At 37.5% G+C, this 19,518-nt stretch overlaps 1 protein-coding gene across 2 annotated transcripts in view; it reads right to left on the bottom strand.

Moving 5' to 3' along the window:
• Window positions 1–19,518, bottom strand: part of FAM185A (family with sequence similarity 185 member A) — a 75,373-nt gene that overhangs the window by 10,285 nt on the left and 45,570 nt on the right. The window contains exons 6-8 of one of the 2 annotated variants that reach the window (XM_025291067.3): window positions 15,535–15,630; window positions 11,420–11,554; window positions 834–1,810 (exon numbers count right to left, since the gene is read on the bottom strand). In XM_025291067.3, coding sequence (XP_025146852.1) covers window positions 1,794–1,810; window positions 11,420–11,554; window positions 15,535–15,630 — 248 coding nt within the window. In that variant the 3' untranslated portion in view covers window positions 834–1,793. Of the gene's footprint in view, window positions 1–833; window positions 1,811–11,419; window positions 11,555–15,534; window positions 15,631–19,518 lie in introns of those variants that run through there. The other variant, XM_006049861.4, reaches the window with a different exon arrangement.

The following is a 19,518-nucleotide window of genomic DNA, read 5'->3' as shown; positions in this document are numbered from 1 at the left end:
CTCTCACATCCATACATGACTACTGGAAAAACCATAGCTTTGACTAAATGGACCTTTGTCAGTCAAGTTATGTCTCTGCTTTTTATTATGCTGTCTAGGTTGGTCATAGCTTTTCTTCCAAGGAGCAAGTGTCTTTTAATTTCATGGCTGCAGTCACCATCTGCATTGATTTTGGAGACCCCCAAAATAAAGTCTGTCACTGTTTCTATTATTTCCCCATCTATCTGCCATGAAGAGGTAGGACAGGATGCTATGATCTTAGTTTTCTGAATGTTGAGTTTTAAGCCAACTTTTTCACTCTCCTCTTTCACATCAAGAGGCTCTTTAGTTTTTCTTTGCTTTCTGCAATAAGGGTGGTGTCATCTGCATATCTGAAGTTATTTGTACTTCTCTGGCAATCTTGATTCCAGCTTGTGCTTCATCCAGCCTGGCATTTGATATGATGTACTCTGCATAGAAGTTAAATGAGCAGGGTGACAAAATACAGCCTTGATGTGCTCCTTTCCCAATTTGGAACCAGTCCATTATTTGAAGTCCAGTTCTACCTATTGCTTCTTGACCTGCATACAGATTTCTCAGGAGGCAGGTAAGGTGGTACTCATATCTCTTGAAGAATTTTCCAGTTTGTTGTGATCCACAGAGTCAAAGGTTTTAGCATATTCAATGAAGCAGAAATAGTGTTTTTCTGCAATTCTGTTGCTTTTTCTATTTTCTTTAGGCCCACTTAACTTCGCATTCCAGAATGTCTGGCTCTAAGTGAGTAATCACACCATCGTGGTTATCTGGGTCATTAAGATCTTTTTTGTATAGTTCTTCTTTGTATTTTTGCCACCTCTTCTTAATATCTTCTGCTTCTGTTAAGTCCATATTGTTTCCGCCCTGTATTGTGCCCATCTTTGCATGAAATGTTTCCTTGGTATCTCTAATTTTCTTGAAGAGATCTCTAGTCTTTCCTGCAGAGTAGATTAAGCATAATTCTGAAGCTGTGTAGGATTTTTGGTATGGAAAATGGACACTAGCTTCAACTTTAAGTCACCAGCTGCATTGGCCCCTAATAAAGTCTTCTGAAGCTTTGAAGCCAGACATTGACTTCTCTAGCTACGAAAGTCCTAGATGGAATTTTCTTCCAATGTAAGGCTGTTTCTTCTACATTGAAAATCTATTGTTTAGTGTAGTCACATTCATTAATTACCTTAGCTAGATCTTCTGGATAACTTGCTACAGTTTGTACATTAGCATTTGCTATTTCACCTTGCACTTTTACGATGGCTTCTTTCCTTAAACAATACTCTGTTAACTTCAAAGTTTTCTTTCGTAGTTTCCTCATCCTTCTTAGCCTTTGTAGAATTGGAGAGAATTACGGATTTGCTCTGGATTAGATTTTGGCTTAAGGAAATGTTGTGGGTGGCTTGTTCTTCTATCCAAACCACTACAACTTTCACTGTATCAACAATAAGGCTGTTTCACTTTCTAATCATTCATGTGTTCACTGAAGTACCACTTTTAGTTTCCTTCAAGAACTTTTCCTTCACATTCATAACTTGTTTACCTGTTTAGTGCAAGAGGCCAAGTTCACATCCTATTTTGGCTTCAACATGTGCTCCTCATTAAGCTTAATCATTTCTAGCTTTTGATTTAAAGTGAGAGATATGCAACTTTTCCTGTCACTTGAACACTTAGGACTCTTCCTTTCACTTGAAGTTCCTTCCTTTCACTTGAACTCTTCCTTTCACTTGAACACTTATTAGATGCCATTGCAGGGTTATTTCATTACCCTATTTCAATAATGTCTCTCAGGAAACAGGGAGATCTGAGGAGAGGGAGAGAGACAGGTGAACAGCCAATTGGTGGAGCAATCAGATGACACAGAACCTTTATCAATTAAGTTCAATGTCTCATAGGGATCATCATGGTGTCCCAGAACAATTTTAAGAGTAGCATCAAAGATCACAGATCACCAAAACACATATAATAACAATTTTAAAAATTAAAATACTGTGAGAATTAACAAAGTGAGATACAGAGACACAAAGGAAGCAAATGTTCTGGAAAAAATGGCACCAATATACAAGCTCCACACAGAATTGTCACAAAACTTATTTGTGAAAAACACAGTATCTGTGAAGTATAATAAAGTACAATAAAATGAGGTATACCTGTATCTATGTTTTTCAACCAAAACTTATTTAAGGCTTTTTATTCACTTGTTTTGGAGAAGGCAATGGCACCCCACTCCAGTACTCTTGCCTGGACAATCCCATGGATGGAGGAGCCTGGTAGGCTACAGTCCATCGGGTCGCGAAGATTCGGATATGACCGAATGACTTCACTTTCGCTTTTCACTTTCATGCATTGGAGAAGGAAATTGCAACCCACTCCAGTGTTCTTTCCTGGAGAATCCCAGGGACGGGGGAGTCTGGTGGGCTGCCGTCTATGGGGTCGCACAGAGTCAGACACGACTGAAGTGACTTAGCAGTAGCAGCAGCATTTACTTGTTTGGTTTAAAATAGATCATTATGGAGTCCAGGCCACTAAACTCTTTCCCTGAAATTACTGTGATAATCTGTTAATTATCATTAACTTTTCCTTCAGCCACCATTGTCCTTTCCAATGTTCCCCCACTCAACATTCAGTAATCTTTCTTTTGTTGTTGTTGTGTTGGGTCTTCATTGCTGTGCAGGGGCCTTTTCTAGTTGTGGCAAGAGGGGGCTACTCTTTAGTTGTGGTGCATGGGCTTATCATTATGGTGGCATCTCTTGTTGCAGAGCATGGGTTCTACAGCATGCAGACTCACTAGTTGTGATGCATGGACTTAGCTGCCCCGAAGCATGTGGACTCTTCCCAGATGATAGTTTGAATCCATGTCCCCTGCACTGCCAGGTGGATTTTAACCACTGGACCACTAGGAAGTTCAGTGATCTTTCTAATACACAGATCCGATTATATGAACTCCAGATTGAAACCTTGCAGTGCCTTTGAAATGCATTTGCTATAAAAGCTAAATTAGCCCTCTATGATCTGATCTCTCTTGAACTCTCCAGCCTCCTTTTATACCACTCTGCCCCTCACTCGCTACACTCTACTCTATTGAACTTGTCTTACTTCCTCAAATTCACAATGCTAGTAAAATTTAGACATGTCACTTTCATGCTCTCATGGTACCATGCACATAACTTTATTACAACATTTATTCCACTTTATTATATTCATTGGTTTGTCTATCTTGCTTCACTAGGACATAAGCTTCTCCTATGTCGGAGAGACTGTGCTTTATTACCTTGTCTTTGCACTCCTAGTTTCTAGCAGTACCTGACTCAATAAATGTTTTTTGAGTGACTGACCAAAAAAAGGAAAATAGAGATGACAGGAGGAGGAAGAACTAGCCTAGTAAAAGATAATATATGTTTTTACCTATATTAAGTTTGAAGTGGTACCTGTTTAGTGGAATGGAAATGGGCAAGAACTTAATAAAAGATATCAGGTCTGCAAATAATGATTTTATCTAATGACAGGACTACTAGGTATTCTTAGAGGATATAATGAGATCTTTTTTTAAAGGCTGAAATGATGAGAACAGGGTTTTGAAAAGGAACTTAAACTAAATCTAAATTTCAGAAATGCATGATTTTATGAGTTATAGAATAAAAAGTGAAAAAAATATTTATAATTCAAAATTCTAACATGCAAAATAATTTGATTATGCTATCATTCAGAGCATTATTAAATAAATTTGTATTATTACTTTACATTAAGAGGGCCAAAAAAGGTAACTCTATTGGTTCTTTATCAAATTCAAGATATCATATCACAAGAAATTGATTCTTACCACATTTAACCTTAAAATTTTCATCAGATTTTCTCTGTGTAACCAAGAGTCTGACCATTAAGTACAGAGTTAATCTGAAATTGTACAGGTGTTATTTTTTACTACTGCTACACTTTTTGCTAATATTTTATGATTTTAAGACTGCCTTTTTAACTTTTATGATATATAAAATGAATATCTAAGACAAAAACTTGATTTTTTTGGGTCATTAAATAAATTCCTTTACTTTTGAGGAAAAAAATTCTCCCTTCCCCCAAATAATCTCTACTCTCTGCCAAGATTTAATATAGTGGCTGTTAATTATTGTGAAACTTGATCTCAAGAAGACACCCCACTGCCATCATCACCACCACAAATACTTCCTTTTTCTCAAGAAATCTCATGGGTAAGCCTGCAGCATACATTCACATACACACTTTCATTTCAGTGTCCTCTGCGCTAGAGACAAGATTGTGCAGCAGAAGGACTTGAGTTCATCTCTTCTCAGGAAAACACCAAAACCACAACTAACTGCTAAGCGATCATCAACAAAAGATTCAAACTTACCAAAAATAATATTCTATATCCAAAGATGGAGAAGCTACAACAAGATGGTATAAGAGAAGTTTTCACAACATAATCCAATTGCATACCCACTGAATTGGTGACCCACAAACTGGAAAATCATTACATTACAGAGGTCCTCCCATAGGAGTGAGAGTTCTGAGCCCCATATCAGGCTCCCCAGTCTGGAGGTCTGCCATCAAGAGGAGGAGCCCCCAGAGCATTTGGCTTTGAATGCCAGCAGGGCTGCAGTACAGGAGCTCCAAAGGATTTGGGAAAACACAGAGACCACTCTCAGAGAGTGCACACAGGTTTCATGTGTGCACCCAGGAAAAACCAGTGACTTCATAGAAGCCTAGGCCAGACCTACTGGTGGATTTTTAAGGGGCTCCGGTGGAGGCAGGGATCAGCTGTGGCTCACTGTGGAGGCAAGGTCACTAGCGGCGGACACCCCAGTGAACTCATCATCCGAGTGAACTCTGCTGGAGGTCAACATTTTGACACTGAGACCCAACCCCACTAAAAGCCTGCAGGCTCCAGTGCTGGGATGCCTCAGGACAAACAACTAATGGCGGGGTTGGGGGGTGGGTAGGGGGGCTGGGGTTGGGTGGGGGCTAGAGAAACAGCTATACCCATCAGCAGACAGGCTGCATAAAGTTGTCCTGAGCCAGTTCAGTTCAGTTCAGTGCCTCAGTCGTGTCAGACTCTTTGTGATCCCATGGACTGCAGCACGCCAGGCTTGCCTGTCCATCACCAACTCCCGGAGCTTACTCAAACTCATGTCCATCAAGTTGGCGATGCCATCCAACCATCTCATCCTCTGTCGTCCGCTACTCCTCCTGTTTTCAATGTTGCCCAGCATCAGGGTCTTTTCCAATGAGTCAGTTCTTTGCATCACATGGCCAAAGTATTGGAGTTTTTGATTTAGAATCAGTCTTTCCAATTCAGGATTGATTTCCTTTACAATTGACTGGTTTGATCTCCTTGCACTCCAAGGGACTCTCAAGACTCTTCTCCAACACCACAGTTCAAAAGCATCAATTCTTCAGCGCTCAGCTTTCTTTATAGTCCAGCTCTCACATCCATACATGACCACTGGAAAAACCATAGCTTTGACTAGACGGAACTTTGTTGGCAAAGTTATGTCTCTGCTTTTTATTATGCTGTCTAGGTTGGTCACACCTTTTCTTCCAAGGAGCAAGGGTCTTTTAATTTCATGGCTGCAGTCACCATCTGCAGTGATTTTGGAGCCCCCCAAAATAAAGTCTGACACTGTTTCCACTGTTTCCCCATCTATTTGCCACGAAGTGATGGGACCAGATGCCATGATCTTTCTTTTCTGAATGTTGAGTTTTAAGCCAACTTTTTCACTCTCCTCTATCACTTTCAACAAGAGGTTCTTTAGTTCTTCACTTTCTGCCATAAGGGTGGTGTCATCTGCATATCTGAGGTTATTGATATTTCTGGTAATCCTGATTCCAGCTTGTGCTTCATCCAGCCCAGCATTTCGCATGATGTATTCTGCACAGAAGTTCAATAAGCAGGGTGACAACATACAATATACAGGGTGACAATATACAATGTACTCCTTTCCAAAACTGGAACCAGTCTGTTTTTCCACGTCCAGTTGTAACTGTTGCTTCTTGACCAGTATACAGATTTCTCAGGAGGTAGGTCAGGTGGTCTGGTATTATCATCTCTTTAAGAATTTCCACAGTTTGTTGTGATCCACACAGTCAAAGGCTTTGGCATAGTCGATAAAGCAGAAGTAGATGTTTTTTGGAGCTCTCTTGCTTTCTTGATGATCTAGCAGAGGTTGGCAATTTGATCTCTGGTTCCTCTGCCTTACTTTCTAAATCTAGGTTGAACCTCTGGAAGTTCATGGTTCATGTACTGTTGAAGTCTGGCTTGGAGGATTTTCAGCAATACTTTGCCAGTGTGTGAGATGAGTGCAGTTGTGCAGTAGTTTGAACATTCTTTGGCACTGCCTTTCTTTGGGATTGGAATGAAAACTGATCTTTTCCAGTCCTGTGGCCACTGCTGAGTTTTCCAGATTTGCTGGCATATTGAGTGCAGCAGCACTTTCACAGCATCATCTTTTAGGATTTTAATTAGCTCAATTGGAATTCCATTACCTCTACTAGCTTTGTCCATAGTGATGCTTTATAAGACCCACTTGACTTTGCATTCCAGGATGTCTGGCTCTAGGAGAGTGATCACACCATCGTGGTTATCTGGGTCATGAAGATCTTTTTTGCATAGTTCTTCTGTGTATTCTTGCCATCTCTTCTTAATATCTTCTGCTTCTGTTAGGTCCATGCCATTTCTGTCCTTTATTGTGCTCATCTTTGCATGAAATGTTCCCTTGGTATCCATAATTTTCTTGAAGACATCTCTAGTCCTTCCCATTCTATTATTTTCTTCTATTTGTTTGCATTGATCCAGGAGGAAGCCTTTCTTATCTTTCCTTGCTATTCTTTGGAACTCTGCATTCAAATGAGTATATCTTTCCTTTTCTGCTTTGCCTTTCGCTTCTCTTCTTTTCACAGCTATTTGTAAGGCCTCCTCAGGCAGCCATTTTGCTTTTTTGCATTTCTTTTTCTTGGGGATGGTCTTGATCCCTATCTCCTGTACAATGTCACGAACCTCCATCCATAGTTCATCAGGCACTCTACCGGATCTAGTCCCTTAAATCTATTTCTCACTTCTACTGTATAATCATAAAGGATTTGATTTAGGTCATACCTGAATGGTCTAGTGTTTTTCCCTACTTTCTTCAATTTAAGTCTGAATTTAGCAATAAGGAGTTCATGATCTGAGTCACAGTCAGTTCCCGGTCTTGTTTTTGCTTCTCCACCTTTGGCTGCAAAGAATATAATCAATCTGATTTCAATGTTGACCACCTCGTGATGTCCATGTGTAGAGTCTTCTCTTGTGTTGTTGGAAGAGGGTGTCTGATATGACCAGGGCGTTTTCTTGGCAAAACTCTATTAGCCTTTGCCCTGCTTTATCTTGTACTCCAAGGCCAAATTTGCCTGTTACTCCAGGTGTTTCTTGACTTCCTACTTTTGCATTCCAGTCCCCTATAATGTAAATGACATCTGTTTTGGGTGTTAGTTCTATTAGGTCTTGTAGGTCTTCATAGAACTGTTCAACTTCAGCTTCTTCAGCATTACTGGTTGGGGCACAGACTTGGATTACTGTGATATTATAACGGTTTGCCTCAGAAACAAACAGAGATCATTCTGTCATTTTTGAGACTGCATCCAAGTACTGCATTTTGGACTCTTGTTGACCATGAGAGCTACTCCATTTCTTGGTCCTCAGCCAAGAGCTGACTATAAATACATTCCTTGACATGGCCCTGCCCACCAGAGTGACAAGTCCCAACTCCACCCACCAGTGGGCAGGCACCAGTTCCACCCACCGGGAAGCCTACCCAAGACCTTAGGCCAACTTCACCTCCCAGGAGGCAGATACTAGAACCAAGAAGAACTACAATCCTGAGAAAAACAAACCATGAACATGGAAAGTTAGACAAAATGAGATAGCAGCAAAATAATGTCACAGGCAAAGGAACAAGATATAACTACAGAAAAACAACTAAGTGAAGTGGAGATTGGCAAACTACCTGAAAAAGAATTGATAGAAATGATAGTAATAGATGGTCCAAGATCTCAGAAAATGAGTGGTACATGGACTGAGAGGATACAAGACATGGCTTCTGCACATCAAAGGAAACTATTAGCAAGGTGAAAAGACAGCCTTCAGAATGGGAGAAAATAATAGCAAATGAAGCAACTGACAAACAACTAATCTCAAAAATATACAAGCAACTCCTACAGCTCAACTCCAGAAAAATAAATGACCCAATCAAAACATGGGCCAAAGAACTAAATACACATTTCTCCAAAGAAGACATACAGATGGCTAACAAACACATGAAAAGATGCTCAACATCACTCATTATCAGAGAAATGCAAATCAAAACCACTATGAGGTACCATTTCACACCAGTCAGAATGGCTGCGATCCAAAAGTCTACAAGTAATAAATGCTGGAGAGGGTGTGGAGAAAAGGGAACCCTCTTACACTGTTGGTGGGAATGCAAACTAGTACAGCCACTATGGAGAACAGTGTGGAGATGCCTTAAAAAACTGGAAATAGAACCGCCTTATGATCCAGCAATCCCACTGCTGGGCATACACACTGAGGAAACCAGAAGGGAAAGAGACACGTGTACCCCGATGTTCATCGCAGCACTGTTTATAATAGCCAGGACATGGAAGCAACCTAGATGTCCATCAGAAGATGAATGGATAAGAAAGCTATGGTACATATACACAATGGAGTATTACTCAGCCATTAAAAAGAATACATTTGAATCAGTTCTAATAAGGTGGATGAAACTGGAGCCTATTATACACAGTGAAGTAAGCCAGAAAGAAAAACACCAATACAGTATACTAACGCATATATATGGAATTTAGAAAGATGGTAACAATAACCCTGTGTACGAGACAGCAAAAGAGACACTGATGTATAGAACAGTCTTATGGACTCTGTGGGAGAGGGAGAGGGTGGGAAGATTGGGAGAATGGCATTGAAACATGTAAAATATCATGTATGAAACGAGTTGCCAGTCCAGGTTCGATGCACGATACTGGATGCTTGGGGCTAGTGCACTGGGACGACCCAGAGGGATGGTATGGGGAGGGAGGAGGGAGGAGGGTTCAGGGTGGGGAACACATGTATACCTGTGGCGGATTCATTTTGATATTTGGCAAAACTAATACAATTATGTAAAGTTTAAAAATAAAATAAAAAAAAAAAAAAAAAAAGAACTAGAAGCCTTAAAGAATGGGGATGAACAATATAATAACTGAAATGAAAAATACACTAGAAGGAATCAAAGCAGAACAAATGAGGCAGAAGAATGAGTAAGTGAGTTGGAAGTCTGATTGGTGGAAATCACTGCTGTGGAACAGAATAGAGAAAAAAGAATGAAAAGAAATAAAGACAAACTCAGAGATCTCTATGTTAAATGCACCAACATTCACATTATAAGGGTCCGAGAAGGAGAAGAGAAAGAAAAAGGGAGGAAAAATATTTGAAGAGATAATAGTTTAGAATTTCTGTAACACAGGAAAGGAAACACTCAAGTCCAAGAAGTAAAAAGAGTCCATTATAGGATTAACCCAGGAAGAACATACTGAGACACATATTAATCAAACTGACAAAAATTAGAGAAAATATTAAAGGCAACAAGAGAAAAGCAACAAATAACATAGAATCCTCATATGGTTATCAGCTGATTTTTTCAGCAGAAACTTGGCAGGCCAGAAGGAAGTGGCATGATACATTTAAAGTGATGAAAGCGGAAAAACCCACAACAAAGAATACTCTACCCAGCAGGGCTCTCATTCAGATTTGATGAAGAAATCAAAAGCTTTATAGACAAGCAAAAGTTAAGAGAATTTAGCACCACCAGGTCAGCTTTGAAACAAATGGTGAAGGAACTTCTTTATGTGGAAAAGAAAAGGCCAAAATTAGAAACAAATTACAAATAGGAAAGCTCACCAATAAAGACAAACATAAAATAAAGATACGGAATCATTCACACACAAATATGATATCAAAACCAGCAACCATGAGGATAGTGCAAATGCAGGATATTGGAAACGCAGGAAAGTAAGAGACCAGCAATTTAAAACAATCTTGCATATATATATATATATAAAATTATATCAAAACCTCAAGGTGATTTCAGTGTCTGTTCCAATTACACTCTGGTAAGATGTAAAGGAGAAGTTTACCGGCATTACTTATTACTTTTTTTTTACTATATAAATGTATTATCCATACCATAAATATTTTCTGAGGTAGTATCAGCTATCAGTATAGCCAAAGGTAATTAGAAAAAACATGGAAAAACTTTATATATTTTTGGAATTAAGAATTTGTCAAACTAAAAGATCAAGTTTACAATGTGTACAATACCATACCAAACTCCTATTTCTTTATTACAATTATACCAAGTTAACTTCGTATCTTACAATATATGTGTTTACAGTTCAAACTGAAGAACACAAGTTTGAGCTATGTGAATCCACTCACACACAGATTTTTTAAAAAATAATACATATGACATTACTACATGATCTGCAGTTTGTTGAATCTACAGATGTGGAACCACTAATATGGAGGACTGACTGAAAAGCTACAGCTGGAATTTTGACTTTGCACTCAGGTGGGGGACCAATGACCACAATTTCTCTGTTATTCAAGGGTCAACTGTAATTTATTTTTAAGACCAAGAATTAGAAAGCAACTATGCCAGAAAATAAAAAAAGAGAGATTTTTGGTTATAGTAAAAAACACAGAAAATAAAATTTACTATTTTATTTTGTTTTTTATTATAATCAAAAATTAGTCATTTTATCAAATTATAATCATTTTAACTATTTTAAAATCTACAGTTTAGTAGTGTTAAGTATATTCACATTGTTGTGCAACAGATCTCCAGAACTTTTTCATTTTTCAAAACTGAAACTTTATACCTGCTGAACAACTCCCCATTTCCCTCTCTCTCTATTTCGATTCTTTACATATCCCATGTAAACGTAATCAGACATTAATTGCCTTTCTATGACTGGCTTATTTCACTTACTGTAGTGTCCTCAAGGTGCACTGATGTTGTAAGCATATAACAAGATTGCCTTCCTTTTAAAGGCTAAGTTCGCACACTCATGTTCATGACAACATTATTCACAGTAGCCAAGAGGTAGAAGCAACTCAAATTTATATTGATGGATGAATGTATAAATGAAATCTCTTTGATAGGAAAGTTTCTAAAATCTACTTTATCCAATGACAGGACTAAATGCCTGCAACTGTATTAGCGATAAGCAGCTAGAAGAAAAATGTGTCAAACATCACTATGTGACAACAGAAAAGAATAAAAGACTAAAGCTGCAGTTAAGTAGCATATTTCTACTTATAGATGGACAATGACTATTCATCTTACACAGCAAAATGCAGTCTCCTTACCAGTAATTATCACACCATCATCTTGATGAGCTTCATTCATTTCTTCAACATGGACATCTGAGTTCACATCAATCTCTTTCCCTGATAACTGTAAATAAGCTTGAAGAGAAGATGGAACCTTGACAAGAATAGAGCCTGTGATGAATTTAATGGAGAGCTTATTTAATGCAAAGAAATAAAAAGTACTGGAGACTATTATAAAAATTATTTAAAGAGTAACATTGCTCCCAATAGTCTGTCTTTACTCATCAGTATATTTGATTTAAATAGCAATACCTTTTCCTCACTCTCAGGTGGTCAACATCTCTTATTCCCAAGGCAATCACAGTATCTTTTGTCAAGAATATGAGCCACTAGGCCATCATGAACTACTATTTCTTCTTTTACCAATAGTCTTAGTCAGCTTGTCCAATACCAGAAAAGTGAGTTTAATAGACATGCAGCTTATAGACAGAATTTACCATTAATTGAGCATTTACTAAGAGCCAGACACCTTCATTACATCATCTTTTAACTTCCCTCTCAACTTTATGAGGTATTACTGTAATCCCAATTTTACAGGTAAGAACTTGCTCAAGTTTCCATGACAGCTATTGCTAGAATCGAGATCCACTGCAATGACAACAAACCAGTGCTCTTAATCATTGCAGTATTTCATACACTACTACCTCACTGTATTACCAGACTTGTGATCTCACTGATCACTGTAACATAACTAGAACCCTGAGCTCTTATGCTTTCAATAGTACCTTGTTTGTGGTGGAGGGGAGGGTCAATAACAAAAATTTAAAAAGGAATATTTAGATTTCAACTCACTAATGTTTCTTTTAATGGATTACAGACTTCTTTTGGGGTACCTGAAGCAAGACACTCAACTTTATTTCTACTACAATCTTACCAAAACAACAACAAAACACCTGTTAAGAAGGACTCATTTTTCAAAACAATTACATGGGTTGCAGTGAAAATTCACCAGTACATTCTCATTTCAAGAGTTTTCTTTCTCCATTTCTTACATATCAAATAAGTAAGAGGCCCTTCCCATAAAACAGTAACCTCATCTCTGTCCACAAAGAAGGTCAGGATGACGACTATTGTGAATGTTGTAAAGACTTCTTCTAGAAGGCTTTTGTTTATGGGTCATTGTGTGCTTTCCAGTTTGGTTAACATCAGCTTACGTTTCCCTAAGTAATTCTCTATCTTCTCAACCTTTCTAATGGGAGCTGGAAATGGGGTTAAAACTGATGAACTTCAGTATTTACTCCTCAAAAAGGGGGGAACAAAGCACATTACTACAATTGGTTTATCTTATTTAAAAAACAAATTGCTTTTCAGAGTTTCAATGTCAGCTACTTAAATAGAAGCTGCCCACAAAAACAAATGAGGGCTTTAGGAAAACTCAAAAGCAAACTAGGAAAATGTCAGGATAAATAGAAGATACATGTTCTTCTACCAAATATAGTTTAAAATGTAGAAAATAATGGATTTTAAAAACCTTTTCTAAAGGTTTTAAAACTTTATCTCTAAATACATCAAATGTGATAATTTTAAAAACATTTTTTTCTGTTCTTAAATAAAGGGATTTTAAATCTATGGGAGTCTTAAAAATGTTAAATGATGCAAAGAGTTCTATCCTTATCTCTCCACAGCCTTAAAGAGCAAAAACTATCACTATCAAAACTCCATTCCTACCTGTGAATGAAGTTTCACAATTTTTGAAAGCTCTACCCTAAGTGCCATCTCTAACACTATCTTCTTTAGAAAGGGCAGCACCTATTATATCTTCAACCTCTTTTCACTTCAAAAACTGCTTCATGGCTACTGACATCAATACTGTATTTTAAAAATTAAAAAGTGAATACTAACAATAGCATCATTTATTGAAGGGATATTATATGGTTAAGATTAAAGGCTTTATCAAGGAAAAATTTTAGGTGGAAAAGTCAGTACTCAGATGCGACTCTGACTCTCAAGCCTAAACATAGCCTTTTCAAATGAATTCATCAGGTCACCATGTTAACTTTCATAGGAAGAGAGGAAATAAGCATTGTGACAGTTTTTTTCACCTGGCAAAATGACTACAGGGGCTGAAAGGACAGTGGAGGAGACTCAAGTGGCTGGCTTTTAAACCCTTCAGCAAGACAGTGGCAGAGCTGGAAAGGATTCCAGATGTCTTTACTCACTAGTAAGCAACAGAATTGTGAAAACTTTCCATCACTCCAGAAAGTTAGTGCTCCCAAGTCTAGTGAGAATTAAGAGACCTGAATTAAGATAGAAAACTTTGTTTCCAGTTATCTTTACACTCCTGCCAGTATCATGGTCCTGACAGATGAAAACATAAAATTGTAATTCCAATCAAATCTTGCAATATCATGTGCTATTCCAGTAAGTTACTGGAAAAACAATCCAAATAATAGTTAAAAATACTTCAAGTGGATGAAGATTAACAATGCTTTTTGTTCGCTTTTACTTTTTTGCCCTTTTTTTACTTTTTTTTACTTTTTACTTTTTTTACTTTTGCCCAAAAGTAAAAAGTACGCTTTTACTTTTGTACATATACAAAATAGTAAATGATTTCCATGTAAGAGCTATCCAAAACTATGTTTTTACTCTGTTACTAGTTATAGTAAATGTAGTAACAGTTTTTCTCCTTGGGTCTTCACAATTTAAGAATGCAATTATATGAATTTTTTGACATTTACAAAATATCCTAAATAGTATTATTGAAGCTCTTAGATATTTAGTGAGAACATAATATTATCTTATTTAAAAGGAAAACAATATGATCTTGAGAAATCAAATAATACCTGTGTATCAGCAATAACTTCAGTTTCACATATTTATGCTTGTAGTTTCATTTTGTTACTGAGAGCCTCATTGAACAAAAAAAAGTACTAAACCAACATGATAAAGAAATTACTAACAACAGGAACAAATGTTCTCTATGGAGGTTTTTCCTTGTTATAAACATAGGCATGTTCTCGCCTACATGCAAGAGCTTCCAGATTTTCTCTAAAAAATTTTTTATATAGAGGTATGGTTCTTGACTTTCCGAACCCAGATCACTTAAGCCCCTATAGCCAAGCTACTTCAAGTCCCCAAGTCACTTATCACCATGCATGTGTACATCTATGTGCATGCATGCATACAAAGACTTGTATATTCAGCCTTCAGGTGATTAAAAAGTATATAATTTTTCATGAAAGACTTGAACTCTTAGAATAGCCTATTTGTATTAGAAATAAGATTACAGAAAGAGACACATCATAAGCCTGAAACTACAACAGTCCCCAGCCTTTTCGGCACCAGGACAGATTTTGTGGAAGACAAATTTTCCACAGACCGGGGTCAGAGGGTGGTGTTTCAGGATGATTCAAGTACATTACATTTATTGTGTACTTAATTTCTATTATTATGACATTGTGATATATAATGAAATAATTATACAGCTCATCATAATGCACAATCAGTGGGAGCCCTGAGCTTGTTTTCCTGAGATGAGGCCAAAACACAAGGGATGGGGAGTGACTGTAAATAGGGATAAAGTTTTGCTCACTGGTCTTTTGCTTACCTCCTGCTGTGCAGCTCAGTTCCTAACAGCCCAGGGACGACTACTGGTCCATGGCCCAGGGGTTGGGGACCCCTGCTACAAGAGACTTAGTTAATCACTTTCGAGGACATTCTTGGTGACACATTTATTTTAGGATCATACCTTTAAAAGTATTATTCTAGTATAATGGCCTGAGAAGTCCTCTTACAAGGGAGCAGGAAAGCTACCAAAAGAATGTATGAAAACTCTTTCCCTCCAAAGAGTATTTATTTCAGACATTAAACTGAAAAATTCCAAAATAACAGTCAATAAATTACAACATTTTTGTTTGTAATACAAAAAGAAAAAAAGATAGTCTTCATGGCCATCAATTCCAAAAGTTTCAAAGAGCATTGGTCTAGAGGGCCAGTATTTATTTCAGTCTTTAAATCAGGTTCTAACAGAGAAAAATTTTATTTGAAATTTCTGTCAGTGTAGATAAGATAATTTGACCATCTGTTTCCTGAATGTTATATAAAATCTTCCTAATATCATATGTCAAAATAAAACATTCCACTTGGCTAACCTTTATGGACTTTCAATTCCACTTTTCCCAGTTGGCTGACATAAACATCTATGGCACCCTGCTGAGCCAAGGCATTCAGACATCCAGAAGATGAATCTAGGAGGAAGAAAGAACCATAAGCATAATCATTCTTATCTGAGTAACTGGAATTATAAACTTGAAATAAAAGGCTCTACTTCAGCATTAGGATAAGGAGCTAAGAGTCCTGAAGGTTTCCTATTTTCCTTGTAACCATACCATGTTTTGCTTTAAAAATGAAAACAGAATCAGAGGTCTACAAATCTACACTTAGATAACTAATAAGAAAATCCCTATGTCTGCAGTAACCTCCAAAACTTAACTCTAAACATGTTTAATCTAAAACCCAACTTGTAGGAAGGATATTATGGAAATAATGACAACCCAAACCATTAAGCATCATTGACACATTTAGTTTATTATCAACTTTGAATATTTACTAAAGAATTATATCTCACATACAATCACATAGAAGTAGTAGCAAAGTTAATAAAAATAAAAACTCTTATATTTTCTCCTTTTAGCAAATGAGCTAGTACTAAAAAGTGCAGCTAACAGTGAAAGACTACATTACATAAGGTTTTGTTGCATTTGTTAGAGAGATGCAGAGGGGAAAGAATGACATGAAAAGTGGGTGAAGTTTATTTATATCTAAATATATCAAGTTTTGGGAACTGAACAGATTATCTTTAAGTCAAGGGAAGAAAATCATAATTAAGGTGGTCCTGGTTTGACACTCAGATTTCCCTTTGTCATCACTGAACCCAGTTTTCAATCATCCAATGTTTCAAGTTTCAGGGAATGCTGACAGTCAGATAAAGAAGTAAGATAACTGCGGTGAAGAGTCGGTACTGTGTAGCTTTTCCTTTTTCGTCCTTTCCCACAGCAACAGAACTTTTGAGTTTTTCTGTTCGATTGTCCTTTCTATTAATTTGTCTATTTGATTGTCCTATTTGAAGATCAAAGCATATTTTTTAGAGAGATCTCATAAAAAGTGTATTTTATTAGCCGCTTTTATTACTTCAAGGTAGAAACAAATTAGGGAGTATGGTGAAAATAATGCCCAAAATTATACACTTTTTACAAAATGTGAAGGAAAAAAATTTGTATACTCACAAAGGAACCATCATTCTTCTTTAAAATAAATGTTTAAGACTTTAAACAAAGACAAAAACTTGGGAATAAATAGTTTAAAATGTGACTTCAAGATAATTTATAATAATTTATCTCTAACCTATATTCAAAATGCCATTTATCAGATCCAATGTATTTAATTTTTAAGTCTTCCAAGTGAACACTGAAGTTGGGAAGTTAAGCCACTGGAGACAAATGACATGGAGTAGCTAGACAAAGGCAGAGAAAGCAAAAGCAACCCATTCCAGTGTTCTTGCCTGGAAAATCCCATGGATGGAGGAGCCTGGTAGGCTGCAGTCCATGGGGTCATGAAGAGTTGGACACAACTGAGCGACTTCACTTTCACTTTCATGCATTGGAGAAGGAAATGGCAACCCACTCCAGTGTTCTTGCCTGGAGAATCCCAGGGATGGCGGAGCCTGGTGGGCTGCCGTCTATGGGGTCACACAGAGTCGGACACGACTGAAGCGACTTAGCAGCAGCAGCAGCTGGACAAAGATGAGTATTTCTCTCCTCAGGTACCAAGAGAAACTCCTATAAAAACTTCTTCAATCAATTCAATTCAATGCAGTCGCTCAGCAGTGTTCGACTCTTTGTGACCCCATGGACTGCAGCATGTCAGGCTTCCCTGTCCATCACCAACTCTCGGAGCTTGCTCAAACTCATGTCCATGAAGTCAGTGATGCCATCCAACCATCTCATCCTCTGTCATCCCCTTCTCCTGCCTTACTGCATCCTAAAGAAGCCAAGTAAAAATATATTATGGTAAAAAAAAATCTACAAAATGTGTATTACCCCAAGCTGAACAAAGTAAAATATTTGAAACAATATTTAATTTCTTGCTTTTACTAGGGGAAACCCACAAAATTTTTATATAGCTCATAAAAAATGCTTTTCACTTTTGCTTCTCTTCACATGGGACATAAACAACAGCTAAGTAATTATATCCTAACCCATTAATAAATTATACAATCATGTTATCAGTTTTGAGCTCTAATACTGGCCCACTCACTGGAGGCTGTCAAAAAATTAAAATTCAAGATGTGTTTTCAAAAGAGAAAGCAAAGGTAATATTTTAAAAGCTATGTAATGGCAACCCACTCCAGTATTCTTGCCTAGAGAATCCCATGGACAGAGGAGCCTGGTAGACTACAGTCAACCAGGTTGCAAAGAGTTGGACGTGACTGAGCAACTTCACTTTAATACAAATGAATGGAACTAAAAATTAATTACCAAGAGTCAAATTAAGGCTTCATTCATAGAATTTCATTTTTTGGAGATTCACAAAACAGAGAAATTCTATTATAGATCTTGGAAGAAAGCCTTAAGGAAAAAAGCATTAGAGATTAAGTGAACAAAAATTACTAGTACAGACAGTGACTAGAATAAATAAAATCCCACAGAGAGTTTTCTATCACCACAACTTTGGAAAAAGATTGTGTTCATTTGACAGAGAACACTGAGTCTTCCTGGAAAATTACACACACAAAAGGGAAAAACTGATGTCAGCTACCAGCTAACACTACATATAACCAAATAAATAGGTATTTGTAATATATACTCTGCTATTAAGCAAAGAATAACAACTAAGCTCCAAAGGCTAAAATTCCAAACTTTTCTATTTTCTTTCAGATAAAGGGAGAATTCTCTTGAAATTGTTCAAACACATTCAGAAAGTTCTTCTGAATTTTTATAATTTTACCTCATTTCAACATGCAGATAACTAAGGAACAGCAACACAAAAGATAATGATTTTGCAATTTGATTCCTATACTTCCAAAGCTACACTAATTTCAAGAACAAGGAACAAAGTTTATATACAGGATGTAAAGGATTCGTAAGGGCAGAATTTTAAGGTCACTTTGAGGAAAATTTTCTAAATTAATGTCCTGCCCCTAGGTATTCTATGTTAGGAAGGTAGCTTATAGCAGGCTGGGCTTATAAGAAACACATAAGGCAACTGCTACTACCAGCCCCCCCTCAAAAAAAAACTATGAAAATATCCCTTTTTAAAACATATAATTTCCAGTACATAGCTTCTGGCAGTGCCTTCCAAAAGAGGGAACATAGAACAGGCAAAGTAAGGCTGGGTGAGCAACTTCTATTTCACCATTATCTACTATCAACCCCTGCTTTCTCCTACTGACTTTTTAAAAAAAGAAGATGACCAGGTATTCCAGAGGAAACATACTGTTTTTAAAAATATAAGTCTAGGGAAAATTAGGATGAGGATGAGATGGCTGGATGGCATCACCGACTCGATGGACATGAGACTGAGTAAACTCCGGGAGTTGGTGATGGACAGGGAGGTCTGGCGTGCTGCAATTCATGGGGTTGCAAAGAGTTGGACACGACTGAGAGACTGAACTGAACCAATTTTTTTTTTTTTAATATAACTTCAGCTTCTAAGAGAGCTCTAAACGTATTAGGGAAATTGGGAAGAACAGGGTTTTTCTATGTAGCTGCTGCTGGTGCTGCTAAGTCGCTTTAGTCGTGTCTGACCCTCTGCGACCCCATAGACGGCAGCCCCCCAGGCTCCCCCATTCCTGGGATTCTCCAGGCAAGAATACTGGAGTGGGTTGCCATTTCCTTCTCCAATGCATGAAAGTGAAAAGTGAAAGTGAAGTTGCTCAATCGTGTCTGACTCAGTCATGTCTGACTCTTAGTGACCCCAGGGTCTGCAGCCTACCAGGCTCCTTGTCCATGGGATTTTCCAGGCAAGAGTACTGGAGTGGGTTGCCATTGCCTTCTCCGTTTGTATGTAGGTTAGAATGTATATATAAAATCCAAGTGATTGTGGAGACTACCTAAGAAGCAGATCAATTATATTAT

This window comes from Bubalus bubalis, chromosome 8 (genome assembly GCF_019923935.1).
Source record: "Bubalus bubalis isolate 160015118507 breed Murrah chromosome 8, NDDB_SH_1, whole genome shotgun sequence".
Taxonomy (NCBI): domain Eukaryota; kingdom Metazoa; phylum Chordata; class Mammalia; order Artiodactyla; family Bovidae; genus Bubalus; species Bubalus bubalis.
The sequence above is the reverse complement of the archived record's forward strand: the minus strand, read 5'-3'. Positions and strand labels throughout refer to the sequence as shown.